The sequence below is a fragment of the Stylophora pistillata genome, chromosome 13 (genome assembly GCF_964205215.1).
Source record: "Stylophora pistillata chromosome 13, jaStyPist1.2, whole genome shotgun sequence".
Lineage (NCBI taxonomy): Eukaryota > Metazoa > Cnidaria > Anthozoa > Scleractinia > Pocilloporidae > Stylophora > Stylophora pistillata.
Window position 1 is genome coordinate 25,221,207 of NC_142531.1, and position 25,482 is coordinate 25,246,688.

At 38.6% G+C, this 25,482-nt stretch overlaps 2 protein-coding genes and 1 non-coding gene across 8 annotated transcripts; 1 reads left to right on the forward strand and 2 right to left on the reverse strand.

Annotated features, from left to right (window-relative positions):
- The first annotated feature begins 80 nt into the window (after nt 1-80).
- LOC111326185 (uncharacterized) lies at nt 81-18,191 on the forward strand. Of its 4 annotated transcripts, none has more exons than XM_088742910.1 (6): nt 341-479; nt 4,630-5,054; nt 14,002-14,058; nt 15,163-15,337; nt 16,230-16,363; nt 17,311-18,191. In XM_088742910.1, exons 2-6 carry the CDS (start codon nt 4,896-4,898, stop codon nt 17,530-17,532), a joined length of 747 nt encoding a protein of 248 aa, XP_088599036.1. In that variant the 5' UTR covers nt 341-479; nt 4,630-4,895; the 3' UTR covers nt 17,533-18,191. The 4 variants fall into 4 exon arrangements, with proteins under 4 accessions (XP_022785859.1, XP_088599036.1, XP_088599037.1 ...); XM_088742911.1 differs by lacking the exon at nt 341-479 and adding an exon at nt 3,059-3,848 and having other exon boundaries at nt 17,314-18,191; XM_088742909.1 differs by lacking the exon at nt 341-479 and adding an exon at nt 3,064-3,848.
- LOC111326179 (uncharacterized) lies at nt 9,058-11,169 on the reverse strand. Its single transcript, XR_015994576.1, has 2 exons — nt 10,669-11,169; nt 9,058-10,446 (listed from the first exon to the last, which is right to left on the reverse strand). It is a non-coding gene; the product is annotated as an uncharacterized LOC111326179 (transcript).
- LOC111326180 (ubiquitin carboxyl-terminal hydrolase 30) lies at nt 17,575-25,459 on the reverse strand. Of its 3 annotated transcripts, none has more exons than XM_022930119.2 (12): nt 25,322-25,459; nt 24,654-24,712; nt 24,135-24,243; nt 23,945-24,045; nt 23,686-23,736; nt 22,475-22,522; nt 22,254-22,305; nt 21,259-21,347; nt 19,958-20,017; nt 19,685-19,837; nt 19,065-19,357; nt 17,575-18,501 (listed from the first exon to the last, which is right to left on the reverse strand). In XM_022930119.2, exons 1-12 carry the CDS (start codon nt 25,425-25,427, stop codon nt 18,279-18,281), a joined length of 1,344 nt encoding a protein of 447 aa, XP_022785854.1. In that variant the 5' UTR covers nt 25,428-25,459; the 3' UTR covers nt 17,575-18,278. The 3 variants fall into 3 exon arrangements, with proteins under 3 accessions (XP_022785854.1, XP_088599031.1, XP_022785855.1); XM_022930120.2 differs by having other exon boundaries at nt 18,299-18,496; nt 25,322-25,458; XM_088742905.1 differs by lacking the exon at nt 23,686-23,736 and having other exon boundaries at nt 25,322-25,458.
- Nucleotides 25,460-25,482: the final 23 nt, after the last annotated feature.

The window sequence follows — 25,482 nt, forward strand, 5'->3', positions numbered from 1 at the left end:
GTTTTTAATTTATTTGGATTGACCACAAACTTGAGTAACTAATAAATAAGTAACAGATAACCGTTAAGTATTTGTCAAAAGTCCAAGGGTTTGAACCCATATTTCAATTTTGTCACACACTTTAAGAGCTATTAGTCACGAAAGTCGAGGGCAGAAGATTTTTATCCCGCGTCAATCTAACTAGCGAGGAAAAATCAGTGCGTTCGTGTGTTTGTTCAGCTAGTAATTTGCATATCTAAAGATAACAGGTGAGACTGGTTCCAAAGTGACTCGGAATTCCTGTCGAACGTCCTGCATTTGGCTGCAAAGGAAGACGAGCGAAGAGAGCCATGTCGAATACTGTGGAACCAGGATTGGCGAAGTGGACAGGAATTATAAGTATCGCTGCCGGTGTATGTGGCTTGGGAAATTGTATCTGTGGATTTATTTGGCTTGGGTACAGCGGCTATGGAGGCCATGGACTATGGTCGGGCTTTGGCGTAAGTTTGAACTCACTATCTTCTTGAACACTTTAAACAGGTTCTCAGTTTCTTATCAGCCTAATGTGTTCTGTTGGCAACGTTTGTGTTAGAAAGACTAGACAAAATCAAAGCGACTAAATACAGAACCGCAGGCGCCAGGAGTCGCCTCTAGTACGCGCAAACCCGTCTAAAGAAGCAAAGAGAAAAATGTTCCTTTTAGCAGACGAATTAAACTCACTCTATTCGACATTTTATTACTCCCTACGCGTTAAACTTCGTCTTGTATTCTTTTCAACAAAGCTTTAAGTACAAAGGAATTCTTTGAATAGTAATTCATTTTTAATGTACTAGACCGCGGTAGAGCCTGTAGTACGATCATATATATTTTTAGCTTTTTCTTCCTCGTAATCCGGCCAAGACGCTTATTTTCAACAAATAAATAGATCATCGCGGCAAAATTCAGGTTGGAATGGTAAAATTATCTTCTTCCATTTCATATTCCTAGCGCAAAAATTAACTCAGTCATTTTTGTAATTCTACACAATTCAAGTGGCGATGACACTGTTCATCAGATAAACACCGACGAAAGTAATTGATTCCTCCATAAATGTCCTTAGATTTTCATTTTTTTTAAAACAAATGTATTTTTTGAGGGTATCAAAGTAGTCTAAGGTGTTAATTTATATAGAACGGCCATTCAAGTTTCAGACTAGGAGTATAAAGCAAACCTGGGTGAAAACAGCTTTGTTAAATAGTCGTTTGAACAAAAATTTTAACCTCGTGAGAGGACGGGTATTCTGAAGTTGCTCCTAATACCCGGCCACTCATTTACATGTCATTGAATAAGAATAGCATCTATTGTGTTATGCCTCATTCTTCAAAGCCTCCCGACACATGTAAATGATGTGGACCGGTATTCTGAAGTTGCTCCCGCATCGTCTGAGAAGGTTCGAAAGTTTGGCATCTTCATGCAGAGAATGTTCAACGTCCAGTTCGACATTTGGCGCGTAATCAAAATGTTTGTAATGTATTCATTGCACGTATTACTATATGTTCTCTTCTTTACTCGTTTTTCTGGAAAATACAACCCTATTACATTACTGACATTTTCAAATAAACAAAACGACGAACGAGCAATACAAATACAGTTCTAATGCAGGCATCCTTTCTTATCAGTTAATAACTTTTTTTTAACCATCCGTCACTTCTCTTAATGATAATGGTTTCCTACGCAGTGATAAATGAGAAAACATGATGAAGAAAAAACAGAATTGAATATCAGCAGTAACTACTGATTTTTCGATCATGTTTACTTTAGGTAGTGTCGGTGGACACCATCGGTCGATATAATTACTGTTCTCTCTCAGCATTAAATCAACGATTGTAGTCTTTAAGATGACAAAACAACTGTATGAGGAAAACGGAGGCGGTCCTTTTTGTTAGCCGGGAAATATATCAGGGGTAATTAAAGGCGCTAAATAAGCATGCTGCAATATCAAAAATATTCCAGTGTGCAGGTTACAATTATTAAAAATATTGCTTCTTCCACTCCTCAAAGACTTTCAAAACCCACGCCCATTTGCGGCTGTCATCGGGGCACATTCGGTTCGCGAAAGCTTTTAAAACCGGCCAAAACATCGAAGACGCCGTAGTGCTTGGGTGGGGCAGGCAGATTTCGGAAAACTCGGGCTAATCAATAACTATCACAGCGGTAACTGTCATCGCTTGTCAGTAAACTGCAAACGACTCGACTGGTCGTGGAACTGACCAGGCATATGGCGCTCGAAGTAATCTTCGCTGACGTCGATTTCTCGCTCTCATCACAGCGGCAGTCAAAACAGTTGAACAGGCGTTAACCCATCTTTCATGGATCATACGAAAGACAAAAAAGTGCTGTGATTTAACTGAATAAGAAGAATAAGCATCACCTTGATCTTTATTAACAATGCTTCAACGGGACGGATTTTTTTTAACGTTTGTTTTCCTTTTTCAGCTGACTGCTCTAACATTTTTTTCACCTAGTGCGACCCTGATAGTTTAAACCAAAAGTTTGCTTTCCGGTTGCGGTTTCAAATTTTCTGTGTTTCTTTTTACCGGCAAAGTTGAAAACTTTACCCAAGTGCGACCCGTAACAATTCTGAAGCTGTAATTGGCGTTCTAAATCTTAGCTCTATTTAAAAAGAGAAAATGGAAACTTTAGAAGCCGATAAAGAATTAAAGCACTGACAGAACTGTCCAAACGTTACACTACATTATCTTCGATTTCTGCTGAAATATCTGCCTTCGTAGAGCTCTGTGTAATAAATAATCCTTCGTCTTCCGACGAATCCCATCCTCTTTCTAAACCCAGGTTCGCACTGAGTAAAATGACCGAATTCTCTGGCTTATAAAGTATGCAAATTAGCAGTGTTACACGCCTTGCACGAATTAGTTCCATCATCAGAACTGTTTTGAACAACTATAACAACGAGCTACAATAACAACCCTCGGCACAATTAAAATCTGAGATATATTCATCGCAACAAAGAACAATAGCAATGAGCATCACACATAGGTGCGACTAAAATCGAAGATCCAACACAGCCACAGAACAATAGGATTTCATGGGGATCAATAATTATAATAGATAATCACTTCGGCATAATGCCGTATGCTTCAGTAATTATCCATTAAATATCGACCGATTCTAAACCTATACTCCACCATCCTCGGAGACCCAGTAGTCTCCCTCGCAGCCGTTTTTAGTCTCGTCACGCAACGCTTCTTCCCACAAACGGCTGCTCACATTCGAACAACATTCCTTCCCCTACTTCAACCAATCACTATTTGGGTTACATATGCCGAGAACTGTGCGCGCCAAAGTAGTCTAACCAATCATATTGTTTGTTTCATCTTCGAGTTCATAGCTTTCAAAATGGCGTCCAATGAAGAAACGTTTGATGTTGTTAGTAATACATTTCGAATTCCTCGCATAAATGCGCAGCAAAAAACTGGAATTAGGAAAATAGTTGAGGAAAGAAAGGATGTATTTGTCAATCTTCCTACTGGTTTCGGGAAATCTCTCCTGTATGAAGCACTACCACTCGTGTTTGATCTTACCTCATAAGAGCCTGGTCGTATCGTCGTCGTTGTCTCACCATTCGGGAAAGCCTTATGAACGACCAAGTGTCCCATTTGAGGAAGCTAGGGCTAAAAGCAGGTAACATAAGTTCACTTGAGGGTGGTAAACGCACTCGTTTCGAAAGCGGCGAAGATTCCTTACTTTACGGATCCCTGAAGCGTGGTTAAAGAACGAACGCTGGAGATTTATGCTGACGAACTCTGTGTATTCCATGCCAAAAGACCCTGTGCCATTGCCGTCGATGAAGCGCATGTTGTAAGACAGTGGTAAGTGTTTAAATAAAAATGAGTCTGCAGCAAAGTGTTATGTTACTTGTATGTTTTAAATTAAGCAGTATAAAGGAAAGGAGAATAAAAATGTAAATATTGTAAATAGAAAATGTAAATAGTTTAGTCAGTATTAGTATTACACTGTTGTCTTATTTTGGTTATCGTTATTTTATTCTGTCTGTGTTATATTACACATGATCATCTGTAAAAATATTGTGTCTAAATAAAAAACATTATCATCCCAGTATACACTTCTGAATGCTTCAGATTACCAATAAAATTGATATTGGGTGCCATGGTGTAGCCTATTTGATTGTCACTACTACATAGATAAAAGGTAAACTTTTTAAAATTTTATACCCCTAGACCCTAAAGGGAAGTAAATGTCCCATCAACCTATTAAAACTATGCTTGAAACTAACATCGTGTAGGGAACTTAGTCTGACAGGACCTGTCCTGACACAAATAAAACCTAAAAGGTCTAAGATGGTAGATCCCTAGACCCTAAAATGGAGATAAATGTCCCATCAACCTATTAAAAACCTATGCTTGAAGCCAACGTCATTTGAAGAACTCAGTCCAATAGGATCTTGAAAGTCCTGGCAATGTTAAAGGAGCTAGAGACTACAGCTCTCTGCATGTTCCTTAGCACTGAATGACATTAGTATTATTATTATTAAATTATTAAAATTAATAAATTTTTCATTATTATATTAATATTATTATTATTAGAAATTTCATTATAGATTAATGCTGTCTATTTTCCTTTGATGTGTAGGGGAACATCACAAGATAATTAAATGGAAGCATTCTGTGAGTCTTACTTGAACCTTCTGAACATGAAAAATGCAGTAGAAATTAAGGAAAGTCAAAATAAATCAAATGTATATGGATAAGGACATGGAGCTGGAATTCTGTTTTGGCTGGCTTACTGATGAACTGAAACAGAGTCAGGAAAAAACAGAAAGAACTATTATTTATTGCCAGACTATAAGATAATTACTTTATGCTACCATTAATGTTTTACTTTACTGTTTATTGGAAATGATTCAAAACATGTGGTTGTTGAAATGTTGTATTCCTGCACTCCTGAAGCTAATAAGCATAACATTTTGGAGTCCTTTCACAGAGTGGTGGAAATCACTGTGGGGGAGGGGGTTGGGGAGAACAGTACAGCTTCTTTGGCCCTCCTACTACATTGTGGTAAGAAAACGAGTGATCTAATAAATTCATCATATTTTTAAATCAGATTACTGGTCAATTTCATTGTCTGATTAGTGACATAAATTGTTTGCTACTCATACTCTATCATAGCAATTGAAAGTTTTGTCATATGAAGTCACAAAAGATGGAACATCTGTTTGAGATTAGTTACATTTCAGTTGTGAAGAAATTACTGTATACCTGTACATGTAATAGAGAAAAATAATTTATGCTAATGGTGTGAAGTTTGATTAAGAATGCTATGAAAGATTCCATGGGTTATATTGATCAACTCATTCTTTGAAAATTGCATCTCTTCATTGGTGCTGCTGCTGCCAGTATCAAATTGTATTCTGCTTGCATATTGAGCAAAAATTTTAGACTGCTATTAGTCATTAGTCAGTGAGATTGCAAATCTTTCAGACTTTTGAATAGATCAGATTCGTATGAAGACATTTATATCAGTAGTTGCAGCTCCTGGGTACTTCTTGGGTTAAAATCTGGGCTAACAGACTTTTTCAGGGTCCTGTTTTGACATTTTTTGGCTGTAACAGTTTGTCATCATTGGCACATACTTGTCACTAGGCTCTCATATATCGTACATTTGTGTTGTTCCAGACTATTCATAGACTACTTAACACTGCAGTGGCATACTGAATAGACAGTGTGAATTCTCAAAAGCTATGGACTACAGAATTTAATTTCCCATGAGGCAACAAAAAAAATGTTTTGTTTACTCTGTTTATCTAGCTCTGATACCCCTGAGCATGTTTTTCTTGTGTTTGTTTATCCAGTGATATAATCATGAGGCATCTAAATCAATACACCAATAGAACCAATAGGAAATCTTGCCGGAATATAACGTCCCTGTTGGCTGATCATGGTAGAAATATTAAAATTGGCTGTAGCATTAGAGGTACAAGTCGTATTGATCGGATTGAATTGTACACATTTCAAGGATTTCCCATGGCACGAAGCTTGGATTTCACCACTGTCGCTCTCAACGCTCAATAAGGGCTTCTTTCTGGGAAGTTCTCGATCCTTGAAGATTCCCTTCAATTCATCTTTGAGCTCTTCAAGATGAACAGAGGCCTTTTTAAACTTGATCAATCGTCGGTAGCAAGCTTGACAAACTGACAACTCGCTAGTCGCTGAATAGCAGCTCACATTCACATCCAGACAGGAATTAATATTCGCTGGAAAATCAAAAGAACTCTTTCCAAAAACATAAATTTTTTCTTTTGTCTCAACTGAAGTGGAACAAATAAAAGAACGATCACTTTGCAAAACCTTCTTCAGCGTTTCCTCCAGCAAGAAACTACGATGAAATGCAGAATTTGAAAACGTGGGAATAATGATATTGATTACAATCTCTTGTGCTCTGATTGGTCACATAAGAAACAATGCCAATGATCTCATTGGTGCAAAGACAACAAAGGGAAAGGAATGTTGTTCGAATGTGAGCAATTGTTTGTGGGGAGGAGCGTTGCGTGACGAGACTAAAAACGGCTGCGAGGGAGACTAGAGACCCAGAGGCTGTGAGTCGATTTCAAGTTACGGCAGAAGAGCCCCTGCGGAGATTGTTTTACAAGACTGGTTCCAAACGGTCGCAATCGTTCTGGCATCTGATTGGTGCCAGAAAATCTTTGTGTTTTTCTGCCCATTAGGAGTGAAGTATTCTTTAGAGTATGGGGTGCCAACCCAGTCAATATTCCCTCTGTATTTCTGTGACCCAGTCTACTTTTGACATGGTCGACTTGACTTTTTATATGGTCAGCTCGACATTTTGTATGGTCAACTTGACTTTTTACATGCTCAACTTTTAACTTTTTCTATGGTCAACTCGACTTTTTATATGGTCAACTTGACTTTTTACATGCTCAACTTTTGACTTTTTCTATCGTCAACTTGACTTTTTACATGCTCAACCTTTGACTTTTTCTATGGTCAACTCGACTTTTTATATGGTGAACTTTTTACTCTTTTTATGGTCAACTCGACTTTTTACATGGTCAAGTGGTAATCTTTTGAATCGTTCCATAATGCATTGCGCCCAATAACTAACAAAGATGGCTGCCAATGCTCCACTCTTTGGCTTTTGAGGAAAGAATGGTCCAAGACCCCTCTAGAGAACGCAACGAGTACGGATTATTTCTATTTTTTGACAATCTAAAGCTACTGCTGTCTACAATATCCTCATTTGAAGAAGAAGAAAGATGCAATAACTTGTCTTTTGAGGATCTTGACCTGGTAGCTGATCGATTGAGAACTGCTGCAGAGACCATCCAGTTACTCACATCAGACATTGGGAATAACGAAGATTTCATTGATGTGGCATCAATCCTAAACTTGTCTCTTATTAAGGTTAGGAACTTGATTGATCAGCTGAAGCAATACAGAAATGGGATGTTAGATTTTCACAGTGAAAGGGCATATAGTAGCCCACCTGATTCAAGAAGGAACGGTCCTGGGTGCCCACCTTATGTCACTGAGGAAGAACAGATAGGCTTTTTAAGAGAAACGCATTTTTCTTGGAAAAAGATATCTGATTTACTTGGTGTGAACGAGAGTACCCTCTGGAGGAGGAGATTAATCTATGGCATGACTGACCAAGAAGAGTCAAGTTGGACTCAGATATCAGATTCTGATTTGGAAAACATAGTGAAAGAAATTCAAGAACCAACTCCAAATATTGGACAGGCCCGACTGGTTGGTGCTCTGAGAAGCAGGGGGCTAAATATTCCATGATGGCGTGCGAGAAATTGTCTTCAAACTCTCGATCCTGTTGGGACAGTTTTACACTGGCGATCTGCAATTTACGGAAGAAAATACAACGTTCCTACGCCAAATGCTCTGTGGCACATTGACAGCAACCACAAACTCATACGATGGAGGTTAATAACTCACGTGTGCGTTGACGGGTATTCCAGAATTATGATTTATACCCACTGCTGCAATAACAATAAAGCTGATACAGTCCTGGAACAATTTATTGGAGGTGTCAACAGTTATGGATTGCCTTCTAGAGTGAGAAGTGATTATGGTATGGAAAATTTCAAAGTGGCAGAGTTCATGCCGGAGCAGAGAGGTGTTGACAGAGGTAGCATTATAACTGGTAGCTCTGTACACAACTGTTGTGTAGAGAGGTCGCACAGAGATATTTACTCAGGAGTACTTTGCTTTTTTGCAAGAACATTTTCTCGCTTGGAGGATAATGAGCTACTGGATCCACTAAATGAGTTGCATTTATTTGCATTGCATTATACATACATTCCCAGAATCAATAAGTGTTTACAAGAATTAAAGGGTCAGTGGGAAAATCATCCACTATCTTCAGAACGAAATCTTTCTCCTATTCAATTATATACAGCTGGAATGCTTGAAAATGAACACTCTGGATATGCTGCAGTTGAAAGCATGTTTAATGCTTGTAGTATGCATGATTGTGGATTTGATCCCTCTGCCCCTGCCCCTTTGGAAGAAGAGAATTATCAGGTAGTAGTTCCAGAAACAACTGTCCCACTTTCTGGTCAACAGATAGCATTCCTAGAAAGTCACTGCAACCCCTTACAAGAAAATGACAGAAGTGGTGAAAATACATACTTAGATTGTTTAAGAATTTTGTATTCTTTGCTTTCACAGGATATATATCAACTGAACTGACAGTAGTTGCAAACTTGTATTTTGATGTTTTTGAAAGAGAACTTTAAATACTTATGGAACTCATTGTACGTTTAATAAATCTAACAATATAACATGTTTTAAACCCAACAAAAGAACCCTAACATAATTTCCATCTATGTCTTTTTTTTTACAAAATTCATGCTAAGAAGCCTTGATAACAAGATAAAATGAGTATGTTCAGTTGTAAGTAAGCAAACCAATCTTGTAAAGACTCAACTCAATGTAAATATACATTGAAACTGAACAGTCTGATAACAAATGAAGTTGAGTAAGCTATACATGGGGAGACTACTTTTTGGTACACATTTATGCTATTTGCTCACACTATGTTCATCTCCCAACTATCTACATTTAAAATGGCCATGAATTCTCTGAGCTCACAAAAGCTAGAATATGTGCTGGGCACCTCTAAGGTGTAGCTACAGGTGTGGGCAATAGGCCTTCTCTGTAGACCTTCGCTCTGGGTGAATGATATTGTCAATCTGTCAGTGACAAGAACATCAGATGCAGTTGTAAACCTCAAAAATGAGGTAAGCTTAGCTTGGTCAAGCCCTCTAATAAATCTCTTGAGGTGGGCCAGTGTTTCTGTCTCAGCTGCTGTAGCTGGACTGGCTTCAAGTAGGCCAATAACTTTCACATTACTTGGAATAATTGAAGAATAGAATTGATGTAAAGATTTCACATCTGAAAAATCTTGAGGTGGGCAAGAATTGGTTGCCAGCAATCACTTACATATTTGGGTTTTTGCACTATTTCCTTATGAGCAACCTCTCTCATGATTTCTACAAAGTTACTGTGTGTGACTTCTCTTGCAGTCAAATGCTGACAAAAAGTCAAGCATCTCATCACTGTCACATGCAATACTATTGGCCAAGCAGCCTTCTATAAGACTAGTTTCAGATGGAGAAACATAACATTTGAAGGAATCTTGCAACATTTCAAGGGTAATGCTCCCCTCACCAAAAATACAACCAGCAAGAAAGACTTTGCTTAATTTATAGGGAAAATACTGACTCTCAGTATATCCCTTAACAAGTATCGTCCCCACTGCTTCCCACTTATTGTGGTCAAAATCATGCCTAATATAAGGGACTCTTTCAGTCTCCCCCAGCATGTGGGACTCGTAGAATTCTTTCCAAAAGAGGGCAAAAGCTTCCCTTAGGACCCCATTTCCGTGACCAGCCTCTTCATGGCCAAGCTGATTTATTATGATGGCATTTAAACTGGACTTAAAAATGAAAGGATCTGAAAAGATGTCAAGCATATCAGCTCTTACATTTGACCTGTGAACTCTGATGACTTTAGTTGGCACTTCACCATTATTTGATGGTGAAGTTGGTGGAAATATTTCATTAACATCAACTACCACTTCATAACTATTAACTGACTCATTGTTCTCCATTTCTGGCAAGTAAGGCATTGGATCTTCGGTCATAAGTAGTTCCCCCGGGTCTGTGGATACAGCTTTACTGTTTTGATGTTGCAATGATGAGGAACTTCCATGAACGAGGTTTTCTGAGAGGTCACCAGTGAATTGAGTAAATGATGGTATCACAAGCTCTTCATCATCTTCATCCCTATCTATCTCTTCAAAGGGCTCCAGACATCTGATTACACACTCCCTTGACCTGAAGAGTTTTATTATTCTCTCACCATCCATTCTAACTCCCTTTGCTAGTTTTGGCGTTACTAGAGTTCCATAACAAGCCTATAAAAAAATACAGTTACAATCACAAGAATGAAGCAAGTTCTCAGAAACACCTTTCAAAGAATGCACGACTGAGTTAGCCACTTAGAACTAGACATTATCTACCGTGTAGGAGTTCTTCTTGGAGTCTGCCTTACAACTTAATGTACTTCCTAAATTAATATACTCAGTTTCACTATTAGTTCTTTATCTCACCGAGCAGGAGAAAAACCAAAAAATTACCTTGAGGTATTCAAACATAATATCCTCTCTTGGAAGTTGACTTTCAATATTTCTTTTCAAGTCTAAGTAAGACCAGTTTCTATTAAAAGGAAGCTGGTGGATAATCAAGCCCCTCTCTTCGAGCTTCACTCTGTTGACGTGACTTGGTACTTGGTTTGCATTAGAGTTTGGAATTATTACCAGGTCTTTGTGGAAAATTGTCTTACTGGGACGCCCACTCTTGTTTCCTCGTGACTTGGAACTCATAAAAGCACTCGCTGAAGTTCGTTTTCTAGTTGCGGTGACCCCACGCGCGCTGTAAGTTGGAAATCGACGAGCGAGCTCTGCTGCAATCGAAGGGCTTGATGATGGAACAGAGGAAGTCGAAGCAATGTTGGTAGCTGTGAACGCTGCCACATTTCGAATGTCATTATTCTGTAGATTGCCGATGGCTTCGAGGGCCTGCTTAGCTATGGCACACGCCGAGGAGATATGCTGCAAGTCTTCGTTATTGTCGGTCATTTTGTTAGAGTCCTAACGCAATGCATTGTGGAAATTACAAAGTCAAGTTGACCATATAAAAAGTCGAGTTGAACATAGAAAAAGTCAAAAGTTGAGCATGTAAATAGTCAAGTTTACCGTAGAAAAAGTCGAGTTGGCCAGACAAATAGTCAAAAGTTGAGCATGTAAAAAGTCAAGTTGATCATATAAAAAGTCGAGTTGGCCATACAAAAAGTCAAAAGTTGAGCATGTAAAAAGTCAAGTTGACCATATAAAAAGTCGAGTTGGCCATATAAAAAGTCGAGTTGACCGTGTTAGAGTAAACTGGGCCACAGTAATACAGAGGGAATATTGACTGGGTTGGCGCCCCATATTAGAGTCCTTTCGTGTGTTTTAGCACGGACATATGCAAGAAGCTCAGTTGCGCGCCATGTTTGATTGGGCCGTGCGACGGAGCTTTGCCCGAGGTGAAAGATTTCAGTCTCAGCTCACAATGTAAGAGAAATCGAACAGATTGAGCGCAAAAATCTTACCGGAAATTATACGGAATACTTTCGCAGGTATCACAAGAGAACGTGTTTAAAAGTTTGCGAGGTTCGTTTAAAACATAATGGTTGCAGGCGTTAATATGCAGCTTTAAACGATAGACGAGATGTAAGCTGAAATCTTTCTAGATTTTTTGTACAGTTAACTGGTACTGAAACTTTTCCAATCCCGTGAAGTTGTTTCGTCGCAAGGGCCACGCAGGTATGTCAAGCAACTGGCGCTTACATCTTTCTGTGCGCGCTAAAATCTAATCTCCTTCGGCTAGTTGTTTAGGCAAGGTTCAGCGTGTTTTTTTACGACAATGAATAATCCGGGTAAAAATGTTTCAGATCGTTGTCGAGTATGCTGTTCTGTTTTTATCACCATTAAGAGAAAAAGAAATCTTAATGGCGTGTTCATGAAAATATTTGAAGAAGTTTTCAATCAAAAGGTTTTACCAGACGATGGTCTTCCGCGTGCAGTTTCGGACACTTGTCGCTTTAGAATTGAAACATCCTGGAAACGTAATTGTAACAAAGAGGCATCGATAAAAACTTGCAGTGGGCAGAGTACCCAAACAAGAAAATCGAACTGTTGCTGTTTCCCAGTTTGTACAAGAGGAACATTTGTCAAGGTATGCACAAATGCAATACAACCTATGTTAAAAAAAAAAGAAAAAAGAAAAGCTAAGCGTGGAAACTTTTGTTTATTAGATGTAGGTAGATGACCCTGTACTAAGCTGACAATTACCGTGTGGAGCAAACCCACCCTTTCCATCCAATATTTCTTGGTCTTTTGGTTTTGTTTTCCCCAATGAAAACAGCATCGATTCCCAATGATCTAAGGTATTTAACTTGGTCTTCAACAATCGACAAAAGAGGTGAAATGACAATGACCAAGGGACTAGAAGAGAATCCGTGGCCTTTTGAGCTCAAGAATTTGAACACTCTAGGCCGCAGTTGAAAGATTAAACTCTTTCTAAACCCCATGCATCGGCAACTACCCGATGACATCTCTCCTTCCCACGATGTTCTCGATAATACGTTTTTGTTCAGATTTTAATTCGCTAACCGAAAACACAGCTAAGCTTTCTCTAAGCGATTGCTAGAGGTCGTTTACGAACCTAACGTTCTCTGCAACCTTGGACCATACTGTGAAAGACTTTGCTACGAAGCGAAAGTTAGATTTTGGCGCGCACAGAAAGGGTAGTCTGGAAGAGCCGGAATCCGGAATTCCGCCGGAATATTTCAACGTCTGTTTTTTTAATTCAAAACGACTCCGATGATTTTCCGAAGAGTGTACGAACTCCGAATATACTCCGATGACTAACCAAAAACTGTCCGAGGGTCTCCGAAGTTACCCGGAGATCCTCGAGGAACAATCGAACCTTACATTGTGTGCTCGTTGAGACTGAAACTTTTCACCTCGAGCAGAGCTCCGTCGCACGGCGCGGCCGCGGCCCAAGCAAACATGGCGAGCAACTGAGCTTCTTGACTATCACCGTGTTAAAACACACGAAAGCACACTTCACTCTGATTGGGCAGAAAAACAAAAAATTTTCTGGCACCACTCAGATGCCAGAACGACTGCGATCGCTTGGAACTAGTCTTGTAAGACAATGTCCCCAGGGGCTCTTCCGCCGTAACTTGAAATCGACTCACAGCCCCTAGGTCTCGGAGGATGATACTCCGCCTGCACTCGGCCGATATTCGACCGATGGTGCCGACCGACACTATCTACGGTAAACACGATCCAACAATTAAAAAAAAAAAAAAAAAAAAAAAACAATAGTATGTATATATTCTCACTACTGTTCTCTATACATTTCCTCTGGTGCCAACCAAAGGACGAGAAAAACTCGTTCACCAAATCACTAGGAAGAGCTTCTCTTTAAAATTGTCTACCATTTCCTTTCTTCTCATGACTTTATTGCTCGATTCAAGGATGGAGTTGTAAGGAGAAATTAATTACTTAACACCATTAGGGTTTAAAGGGCTAATGGAACGAAATCACGGATTACAACCTTTACAGAAAGAACCTTCCAGTGCCTACAACCCCAGTAGAACGAGGTCCTCAAGGGTGGTCTCGTACCCAGGTTTTTCACAGCCTGCATTTCAATCACATTTACACGGCAGGATCTGGGCACGAAATTACCTTAAGGGCAGGGAGGGAAATTTTACTTTCCTGGGAAGACCGGTGAGGTGACTACAATGGTTACTATACGCTTGTATCACGATTGGGATTACGACAATTAAGGAGAACCAACGAAGAGAAGCTTAACTTGTGATGTTCAGAAAGACGCTCATTGTTCATTTGTCTTTTTTACAGTTACTCTTAGCCGCTGCAATGGGATTGTTGATATGGCGATATAGAAACAAGGGTATCGTAAGTGCAAATAACTTTTTTTTTCATATATAGAATATATAACAAGAAACTTTACACTTTATCGACTATGATAAATGTTCTTTTTTTTGTTTCTTTAATCCGTGTGACTACCAAACTTGGAGGGAACAGAATGTGTACCAGATGGAAAATTCCTTATTTTTCCGGTTTCATTCAATATGAATTATATTATTTCTCAGTGAAAGGATAGAAAAAATGCGAAGTATCTGTAACCCGAGGTACCTAGGCCTCTGTTCTCCTCCTGGTTCTCTTTGCATCCCGGCTGTGTTTCTATAGTTTCCAGTAAAAGGTTTTCTCATTTAGAGCGGTAGACCGCCATCAAATGGCACATCACTGTTCGAGACTCTCTAAAAGTCTTGGTATTGAAGAGTGAATTGAACCACAACAGAGAATATAAAAACATGCCGATTTTGTCTTTTATTCTACAAACTGTTAGAGTCATGTTCAACTCAGCAGTCAGCATATCCAAACTGTTCTAAGGTAGAACGTGACACATAGCAGAATTATCTCTAAGCCGCCTGGTTAGCTCATGTTGTAGAGCGTCGGACTACCGTGCAGGAGGGGGAGGGTTCAAGCACCAAACCGGACCAACATTCAGGGTCTTAAAATAACTGAAGACAATGTGCCGCCTTTGCTATGACATATGCAAATGGTTTGACATTCTAGTCTTCTCGGATAAGGACGAAAAACCGAAGGCCCCATCTCCTACATTTCCTCTGTACTGGTTGGCAGGGGACGTTAAAGAACCCACACGATATCGCGCAGAGGAGGGAATGTAGCTCCCGGTGTTGTGTGGTCTGGCCTCGTCATTGTTTACGAGGGATCCACTGTAATTGGCTAGGCTGTAGTGGTCTCTCTGCCTAAGATAATAAGGCGAAGCTAAATATCTAAATAAATAAATTTTGTATCAGCACGAACCAACGCGCCCCTCTTCTTCACCATTTGATCTTGAAAATGTTAGACAGCAAAGGCAAAAAATAGAGGAGAAAGATCACGTGCTCATCTATACTGTTTCAATAATTTTGTTTGTTTTGTTGTTGTTATTGTTGTTGTTTTTTTAAGGACTGTCTGATGTCTTCTTTGTAGATGATAGCTTTCCTTGTTACATGCATAATTCTGGTGATTATTGTGGGAATCCAGACCATCATTGCCGCCTTGGCGTATATCTTATGGCGTCTGTTCAGGGTCGCTACAGACTGTCAAACCTATGGTGGAAAATGCCACTGTCGGAACGTCAATGGCGAAAAGATTCCCATTGATCGTAAGTATAGTCAATACATGCACAGTTCAGTACTGAACAATAGTTAAGGACGCTCAAGGCCGGGGCTCTCGTATGAGAACAGCTCAACTTTATCTGTGGCCTCCACATGAGAGTCCTTGACGTGACAGGTGACATTTTTTGCGAGTCGAGCGCGAGGCGAGACACAGGCGACCGGAACTCTTTCGCTCGCAAATCTTGCCCCTCGCGCTTCCTTCGCGCTCCTACGCGATGTTCTCCCTCCGCCTGAAAAAACACAAAAATTGACGCATATTCTATAGGTTAGAAAAGACTCCATCATGGAGTCTTACACAAATTCCCATAAGCGACCACCTCCATTTACGTATGATTATATTTCCTCTAAATTAATGTCTACCCACAACGGCCTAACGGCGGAGGGTGAGTTGCCAGGGGGTGGAGGGGGAGGGGAGACTTAGAGGAAACTTGGGTACAAGTTTGTCGCCTAGACCTTCGAACCCTGACCCTTTTTTAACGTCTACAACAAAAGAAAAAACCTCCTCCTTTCTTGGATATTTGTAGACATCATTCTTAGGGCACCTTTACTAGCATTCCGAGTTAAGATTAGAGTTAAGGGACAAATGTTTAGTAGCACTGCACGCTTAACCGTTTAAATTGCGATACATACAGTCAAATTAAGAATCTTTTCGAAGCTCCCGATCAGGAAGTACTGTACTCTCTATTCAAGACGCTAAAAAGTAAAATGCAATTTTGCCCTCGCTTGCTAAAATTGTGTGGGCCAGTGTGTGATGTTTTTGGCTGGGGCAATTATTTGGTATGCACTACCTTTAAATCAAGCGTAGCCGAACTGACCGACTGCAGCTATAGGAAAGAGATTTACTAGATCCTAATTATTATCGCTGCTGTCTTTTGCCAGTGGAAGCATGTGACCTGATCACCTCCATCGACAGCTTGTTCCTGTCCATAACCATTTTTTCTGCCCTTGGTACCATCATCTCTCTCGCTGGCTCTATTCTGGGATGCATGGGAACGTGTTGTGCAAGAACTCAGGTAATAAATTTTGAACAATCAGTTTCTCTTGCTCAGAAAATTTCATACCCCACTGACTTAGCCTGTGAGACGGGCAGACAAGGACGCATCAAAACCAGTTGCTAGACACCTAAATCTACCTAACCATCCTAAGCAGCATATGGCTATCTGCCGTCTTTCCTTACATTTGGTAGCTCGGAAAGCCGCAAAACTCTTGGACAAAAGTTTATCTTTCAAATCGGCACTATTAACCCCATAGGTATCAACGAACGCTTTTCATTCCACTAATTTATTCGTGTTTTTCTCGTCACCATGTTCCTACCAATAGCGTAGCTCCACTTTCTGCATATAAACCACACACAACCCACAATTCCTCCACTCGCCCTGACGAAGGGCTAACGCTCGAAACGTCAGCTTTTTAACTCTTTACGGTGGCCAATTTACAGTTTCAGCAGCCGAATGTAAAATGTTTTGAGTGCGCCTTGAGAAAGCAATTTTTACAAGAACAAGTTCACTTGCCTTACTTTTATCCATAATTTTTATTGAATTTTATTATGTAGTTATTTATTTGTTCAATTTTTTATTATAGAACTATCACCTTGTTTATAGTTTAATATTGTAACTTTCACTCAATTATAATAGAGGGCCACAAGTTTATTAGTTTTTAACTATTATGTGCTAACCTCTTTAAATAGACTACTACTAGAGGTCTGCAATAGCAAATACCAGACTCCTAACAAAACGTGGGCAGAAGCCATAGCAATTCAGAAGAGTGTGGGTGTTACAAGCACAATATACTTTTTGCCACTTTGGTTCATGCTTTTAAAATGTTTTTGTGAGTAATGGTCAAATTGAGTTCTTATCTAATGAGTGTCTCTGTTGAAACTACAACATTTCAGTTGTTCTAAATGTCCAGTTTCCTAATTACAGAAAATGTTCTGTTTTCTATCTTACCTATCTCATTTTAGCAGCCAGGAGCAGTAGTTGTGGTCCAGCAGCCATCTGGTACCCAGTCTTCTGTGGTATACACTGTCCCCCAGTACCCAGCCCAGTACCCAATGGCTCAACCTGGACAATATCCAGCACAGCATGCTGCAGCCCCAATGGGCCACTATCCTCCACCCCAGTACTCTGCTACTGCACCAGGAGGAGTACAGCCTGGAGATGAGGGTATACCACCCAAAGCATAGTGGAACAGTTCAAATCTAAGAGTGTCTGGAAAGGACATTCCCTTTTGCTGTTGCCAAAAACATGTGACATTTATTTAGAAATCAAAATAACAAGTTTCCAGTAAAACAAAACAAAAATATTTTCCTTTCAGAAATGTGATGTTTGGAGATCATGCCAATTTCATTTGCATTAATTCATCCATTTGCTACCTGTTTTAGATAAAAATTTCCTAAAATATCTGTTTACTTTTACTGAATTAAAGAGGAAATCAACTATGTTTATGGCTTCATTGTGGAAATAACAAAAAGCTTCTTTAGTCCATGTTTGCTCTAGAGCTTCTCAAATGACAATCGGGCTATGTTATTATTCTACCTTTTTTTCCTTTTGTTTGGAAACATATCACAAGTTAATTACATATAGACTGTGTGATTTACCTTTGTAGAAACAAGACAGAGTGCCAAATATCAGTGTCATTCTTTGAAATTCCATTGTGTGCAATGGGGAAATTTTTCATCGTTAGCCGCAAACCTTTTAAAGAATTAGACCTGTATGATACACTGTTTGTAGTTTAAAACATATTGGATACAGTTTGTTATGGGAAACTTTAAAAATACCTGTCAATAGTAATTAGATAATTTAACAGATTGTCTTGTGTACCCATTAAAGTTTTTAAACTATCCTTGGTGGCATTCAGGTCATTTCCTCTGAAGCACAACATCTAGCTGACCAAGCATTTCACCTTTTGATCGAGATGACAAATATCATGCTATCTAGTAGTCCGCTCGTAGAAAAGCATGTAAGCACAACTTGATAAAGCTTGATCTCGTGATGTCACCTCAACTAGTTCATCAGATGTGTAGAGCCATTTTGAGCCCTGCTCATTGCCCTGCTGTGGCATTTCAAATCTGCGATAAGTAACGTAATGACCATCATCAACAGTTCCCACATGAACAATGACTGCCATCAGCTTGAAAATTGCCTGGCCTGTACTAGAAGAAAAAGAAGTTCTTATTAGCAATCCATTACAGTTCTTGACCTTATTAATAAGAACAGGGTTTCTGAAGTTCTCTTGAACATTATTACTTTCATAACATGTTCTTATAAGCATCACTTACATCTCATTTCACCCTCTTTGACCCCTTATCTCCTAGGAGTGACCAGAATGTAATTTCTCCTTACATTATTATATTACCCCTGAATCATTAAGGTCATGAGAATAAATTAAACGATCACCAACTCATAAAACTCTTGAGTGTTGAACAAATTCTCCTTGTTGAAGCATCTTGGAGAGAAGTATGGAGAAAATGGACACTGATGCTTGGGTGTAAAGGGTTAAAACTCTGTGTTTCACAGAAAAACTCAACTGAGTTGTCAAAAGTGCATTATGAAGGAGATAAAGTGGGACAGCATTATAGGCTGAGAGTAATAAATTGAGATGAAAACAAAAACTTTCTTTGACTCTTTACACCTTTGGGGTTGAAGGGTTAACAAAAGAAAGAATCAGTTGAAAAAAAAGCAACTGGAATTTTTTAAAAATTGATTTTTGATTTACCTCTTTTTGCCTGATTTTGCAAAGGATGTGACCAGTTCATCCAAATAATCGTTAAAATCTCCTCCATCAGCTGTCAACAGTTGAAGGCCTTCATTTGTCAGTGAACTCAACTTCTTCCTGGGATGTTCCTTCCCTTGGTCATTTTTTGGGAAATGGTTTGAGTCCAAGGGCTCATATAAAAAGGGCTTCATGTCAAGGAACTCTGGAAACTTAATGAATGAGTTATTTTTTAATGGAATCCCATTAGAATGCCAATACGTCCTTTGTATGTGGATGCAAAGACATTGCGGCAACTGAAAATTCACAAGAAAAAAAGTGTTACAAAAAAGCATAAAAAAGCTGCTTTGGCTACTCTCCTTTTTCCCAGCAAGAAAAAATTGATATTCCAAAGTTAGAACTTAACCCTCTGCACAGTAACATCAGTGTACATATTCTTCGCAGTGTTCGATTCTCTATACCTTTTTCTATGATAATGACAATTTCTTAAGCTGGTGATCATTTATCATCTTCTCACAACCTTAATGTTTCATTCAGTGGTGATAGTGTAAGGAGAAACTACATTATAGTCACTCTATTAAGGGTTAAAGGGTTCAATATCAACGGCCAATATGTAAAGTTACTTTTCCAAGAGTAAGCCGCTTAATAAAAGTTGTCCGAATAGAGCTGGTTAAGTCATCTGTGTTTTGCCTTTGTCGACATCCATGACATTCCACAGCATCCACGGTCTCTGAACACACAAATCTGCCCAAAAGATCCTCTAACCTCAAGCCCTTCTGTAACAGAATTACAGATCAAAATTTATAATGTCATGCAGGTAAAAGATTATACCAAATCCTCATAAATGCATAGCAGCAAGAGAAGGGAATTAACAATCAGATCTTGGGAGTTGATACCTGGAAAGTTGTTGGTAGACTGAGCGATAGGCTGTCATAACTGTCAAACTTGACGGGACACTGTCAAAAAAAACAAAACAAAACAAAAACAGAACAAATATTGAAATACAAATAACTTGGGAGTATTCAACTGATTGTTGAACATCTAGTGAAGTGAATATATGAAAATCATATATGTGTAGTGATCTTCATAGTAATAAACCCTACTTATGTAGTAGTAGATATAAGCCCTAAAAAATATTCAGGCCCATATGGGATCTGAACGCATAACCTTTGTGATACTGGTGTTGCGCTCTACCAACTGAGCTCATGACCAACTTGGAGTTGGTTATTATGCTGGTTCATATAAACACACGAAGTGATGAATCATAAATTCAAATTCATTCATTCCTCACTTCACAGGTTTAATACTAACCAACATAATGACCAGCTCCCAGTTGGCTCATTAGGTCTTATTTCCACTACTACATATTAAGTAGGGTTCATCTAGTGAAGTTTTAAAGGTGACTCAGAGTCAGAGCATGGTTAACATCACATATTATGATGCTAGTTTGTAGAATTTGGTACTAGATCAACTACTAACTGGCCCCTAATTGACATTTCTCTTTATGCTCATCAAATTATTGTTTTGATTGATATTGTATTGACAATGTAACGAAAAATTCCGTCTTTGTTACTTCTGGAAATGAAAGGGTTAAATAAGATTGCCATTACATAAGATGACAATGACAATCATATTGGAAAAGGGAAAATATATATACATCTATATATATATATATATATATATATATAAATATTACGAGAGGAAAAAAGGACGTAACTACATTTCCCGACAAGCCTGTTTCGTGAATCGCTTCACTCTTCAGGGGTTTAATGATATGTTTTTAAGATCCCATGTTCTTTAAAAAGAACATCGGTATGTGAATCAAAAGAAACTTTAGATATGATTCTGATTATCTTCTTTTGCAGAATAATAATACGATAATAAAGATAAGCAAGTTGATGCTGATGAGTGAAGCGATTCACGAAACAGGCTTGTCGGGAAATGTAGTTACGTCCTTTTTTCCTCTCGTAATATTTATTCTGCTCTGCTTCAACGTATTGAGCACTGTTCCACGCGAAAATCGACTTACAGACTTCCTATATATATATATATATATATAAACTGCTACCCAATACATCTATATATATATATATATATATATAAACTGCTACCCAAGTGAAAATACCAATAGTGTAATAGTCATCAAACAATTGCCTTCCCAGTTTGGTGGGAAAAATTATAAATGAGTACAATTCACCTTGGTTCCACACTGCTTACAAACCAACTGACTTGCTAACAAGCCATGAAATGGCAAATGAAGTTTTTTACATTCTTTAGGGAGAGGGACTAAAAGAAAATATATTAGAGTTCAGGAGAGATTTCCATTACATACATCTAAATTCAGAGAGAAAAATTCATTCATTCATTTCATTTTATTTGCCATTACCAGAAAAAAAAATTAACTAAATACAAAATTTAAAATACATCAAAGATAAAAAGAACTATTCTAACTAAATTAACTTCAAAATCAAAGGAACTGAAGAGGTAACAGCAAGGAAGCCTATTAGAAGCAGGGGGCTTATAAGGTATAGGCTTCCTTAAATTATAGGATAAACCATAAAAATCAAAGGTGCTGAATGAAAATTTAGATAAGTTAAAAAAAAAATAAAATAAAATAAAAAAAGAAAAGGAGTGTAGCTTAACAAAGAATATATTTAACTAAGAAAGAAGAATATTTTTTAAGCCTTTTGCTCAGTATATGTAAACAAGCTGATGCTTTCAGAGTATTGAGTTTCCCGACTTAGTGTGTTGAAAAACTTAGGACCTTAAACCGAATTGAAAATTTTTTAAAATTAGTTCGACAATGAGGTATGTAGAAAAAGCTGGAATTTCTTGTATTATAAGAATGTATCTGGCTAGCAAGAGTGAACATATCATGAAAATAATTGGGACGTAAGCCTCTTTTAAACAGATACATAAATTTACCTATTTAGTAGAAATAGATGTCCGAGAATTTTAAGATCCCATGTTCTTTAAAAAGAACATCGGTATGTGAATCAAAAGAAACTTTAGATATGATTCTGATTATCTTCTTTTGCAGAATAATAATACGATAATAAAGATAAGCAAGTTGATGCTGATGAATCATTCTTGGGCTTACCAACATGAAAAACATTTAGACAGCATTACTTCAAAACTCAGAATTGCAAAGAATTCTTTGATTGAGTAAAACAAAAACAGAACATAAAATACCTTTGTTTCTGTGTACCATGGATTTGCCGTCATTTATTGAATCATCAGTTTTCTGCACAGGAAGGATGTTAAGCACTTACTACAGAGAACAATTGCAACAGATGCAGTGGTCTAAAATGAAGAATACTCCACTCCAAGTCAAGACAATCTTGCCAGGACATGTTTTGTTAAAAGGTCCCCTTTTAAAATTTTCAATAAATCAAAATGCATTTATCATTTACCTCTACAATTGCGATATCACTGAGATCCATCATGCTGGGAAGATCACCCTGTGAAATAAGTACTCAGCACTGAAAATAGGCTATATCATTTTAAAGAAAGTACCATGGATAATTACCAGTTTTAAAATTACCATGACAAAGCAGTGACTTTTTTTTAAAACTCGAGTTTCCGGATGGGATTTGAACCCACGACCCTCCGTGATCTAGTCGGATGCTCTAACCACTGAGCTACAGGAGACTCTATGGTGAGCAAGGGTCAATTAGTGGGTATTGACTGGAACCGCATCACGCGGCTACACAGCCAAACATCAGCTAGCGCATAGAAGCTCACTAACAGCATCACGCTGTCACATTAAAGCATCACATGCATTAAAGCATCACATGCAGCCAACCAGCCTCCAAAGTGAGCATGTAAAGATGAAATAAACAATTTTTTTTTTTTAAAACTCGAGTTTCCAGATGGGATTTGAACCCACGACCCTCCGTGATCTAGTCGGATGCTCTAACCACTGAGCTACAGGAGACTCTATGGTGAGCAAGGGTCAATTAGTGGGTATTGACTGGAACCGCATCACGCGGCTACACAGCCAAACATCAGCTAGCGCATAGAAGCTCACTAACAGCATCACGCTGTCACATTAAAGCATCACATGCATTAAAGCATCACATGCAGCCAACCAGCCTCCAAAGTGAGCATGTAAAGATGAAATAAACAATTTTTTTTAAAACTCGAGTTTCCAGATGGGATTTGAACCCACGACCCTCCGTGATCTAGTCGGATGCTCTAACCACTGAGCTACAGGAGACTCTATGGTGAGCAAGGGTCAATTAGTGGGTATTGTTTATTTCATCTTTACATGCTCACTTTGGAGGCTGGTTGGCTGCATGTGATGCTTTAATGCATGTGATGCTTTAATGTGACAGCGTGATGCTGTTAGTGAGCTTCTATGCGCTAGCTGATGTTTGGCTGTGTAGCCGCGTGATGCGGTTCCAGTCAATACCCACTAATTGACCCTTGCTCACCATAGAGTCTCCTGTAGCTCAGTGGTTAGAGCATCCGACTAGATCACGGAGGGTCGTGGGTTCAAATCCCATCTGGAAACTCGAGTTTTAAAAAAAATTGTTTATTTCATCTTTACATGCTCAAAGCAATGACTACTTAACAAAACATCATAATTACAATTTGTGATACAAGAGGACTTTATTCTCACCATTTCATCATTAAGAGTTGAAGAAAGTATATGAAAGAACTCATGGGCATCCTAATGAATGAAAAGAAAAAAAAAAAGAAATATACCCGTATGTGGTGTCTTGGTTTAGAAAATTTAAAGGGGGGATTCAAGTGAGCAGTAATATGCGATCATGTCCTAACAAAAATTTTGTTGTCAAACAAGTAGTAGAGCCCCACAGGTCTAGTAATGAGGGGGGGAACCCTCTCTGCGGATTAGGCACTGTGGTCTATTTAGTTACCTGCTGGTCAGCAGGTATGACCCAGCCATGTGACACAAGGGTATTTAACAGGAAATCAGGATTAATGACATCATCCCCATCCAAACAGCCAGCATTGAGAGCTACAAATAAAATATACATATCATGAGGCATTGAAAATAAAGATATTAAAAAAGTTATGCAGCAACTGATGATAAAGAGTTGTACAAACCAGTAACTAGTGTTTTCAACTCTTTTCCTAAACTGGAGAAAGCTTTGCCATCATCATCGACAGAAAAATCTTTTAACCATGCCACAAATGATGGCAAGAATGCAATTCCCTGGAGATAGAAAGAATCATAGGTTGAACATAATACTACTGACAGAGTAATGTTCAAATGGAACCTGTAAATCAGCTCTCTGACATAACAAGATGCCAGTCCATAGCTCCTTTTAACGTCTTACACCCTAACATCAGTACACATATTCTCCATACTGTTCTTCATACATTTTCTAAGTTGCTGACAAGGAGAATTTGTTTAACAATCAAGAGCTCCTTTGGTTGATGATCATTTCCTTCATTCTTGTGACCTTAAGCTGTGATTCAATGTTATTGTGAGGAGAAACAGGATACCAGTCACACTCAGGGGCATAAGGGTTAACAAGATACCCCCCACCCCACCCCTTTTAACAAGATGCCAGTTCCCTTAAGATCTGTCTAGGATTGAAATTCAGATTTACAGATACAAACCTGTAATATAGAGTTCATAAAACAAGTATTGCCAAGATTCACAAGACCGGGAGGGCGATCTGTGGATGTAACAGCAAAGTATCAATTCAACACAGTTATAGACAGAATTGTATGAGAATTTGTGATGCTTGTAGTTAATTACTTTTAGGGTAAAATCAGTTCAAAGTATGTTTCGTATATCCATATATTTATTTTTGACAGATGACATGTTAACAATGATGCCAGCCTTTGATCAAAGTTGCTTAACTAAAGCTCATTCTTAAGCTGAATTTTTCAGTGAAGTGGTTCAAAGATCAAGAATGACAGAGAAAGCTTTATTTATTATTTATAGAGGGTAGCACTTAATAGCTAGAAGCTAATGAACTTGTGGCCCTCATAACACCCACCCATCCCACCCCAGGGGAGGACATCCATCACGCAGTAATCTCGTGCGTGGGAAATTAACGTCTCCTACAGATAAATACAGACGACTTGATGCAGTTTGACACCAAACGCTTCTCTACACTAGGTACACACGTTTTTTTCAAAAACTGGGGATGCCATCTTTCGCAAAAATTTGTTACACAGTTGCAAAGGTCAAATGATTGATCTAAACTCAGCTGGTGTATGATATATGGATACTTTGTGGAGTGTTTTTTAAAATCATATAAGTAGGTAACAGTATTTACCCCGCCTGGATTTTTTCTTTTCCTTTCCATCAGGTGCCAAAAATACGTAAAAACTTGCACCAATCGCCGCAGCGGCTGCAAACACCGTCGCACACCGCCCGTCCATGCTTTTTCTCCCCTGTCAAGTTTGAATACCATTACACAACGTCGTTTTAGTTTCA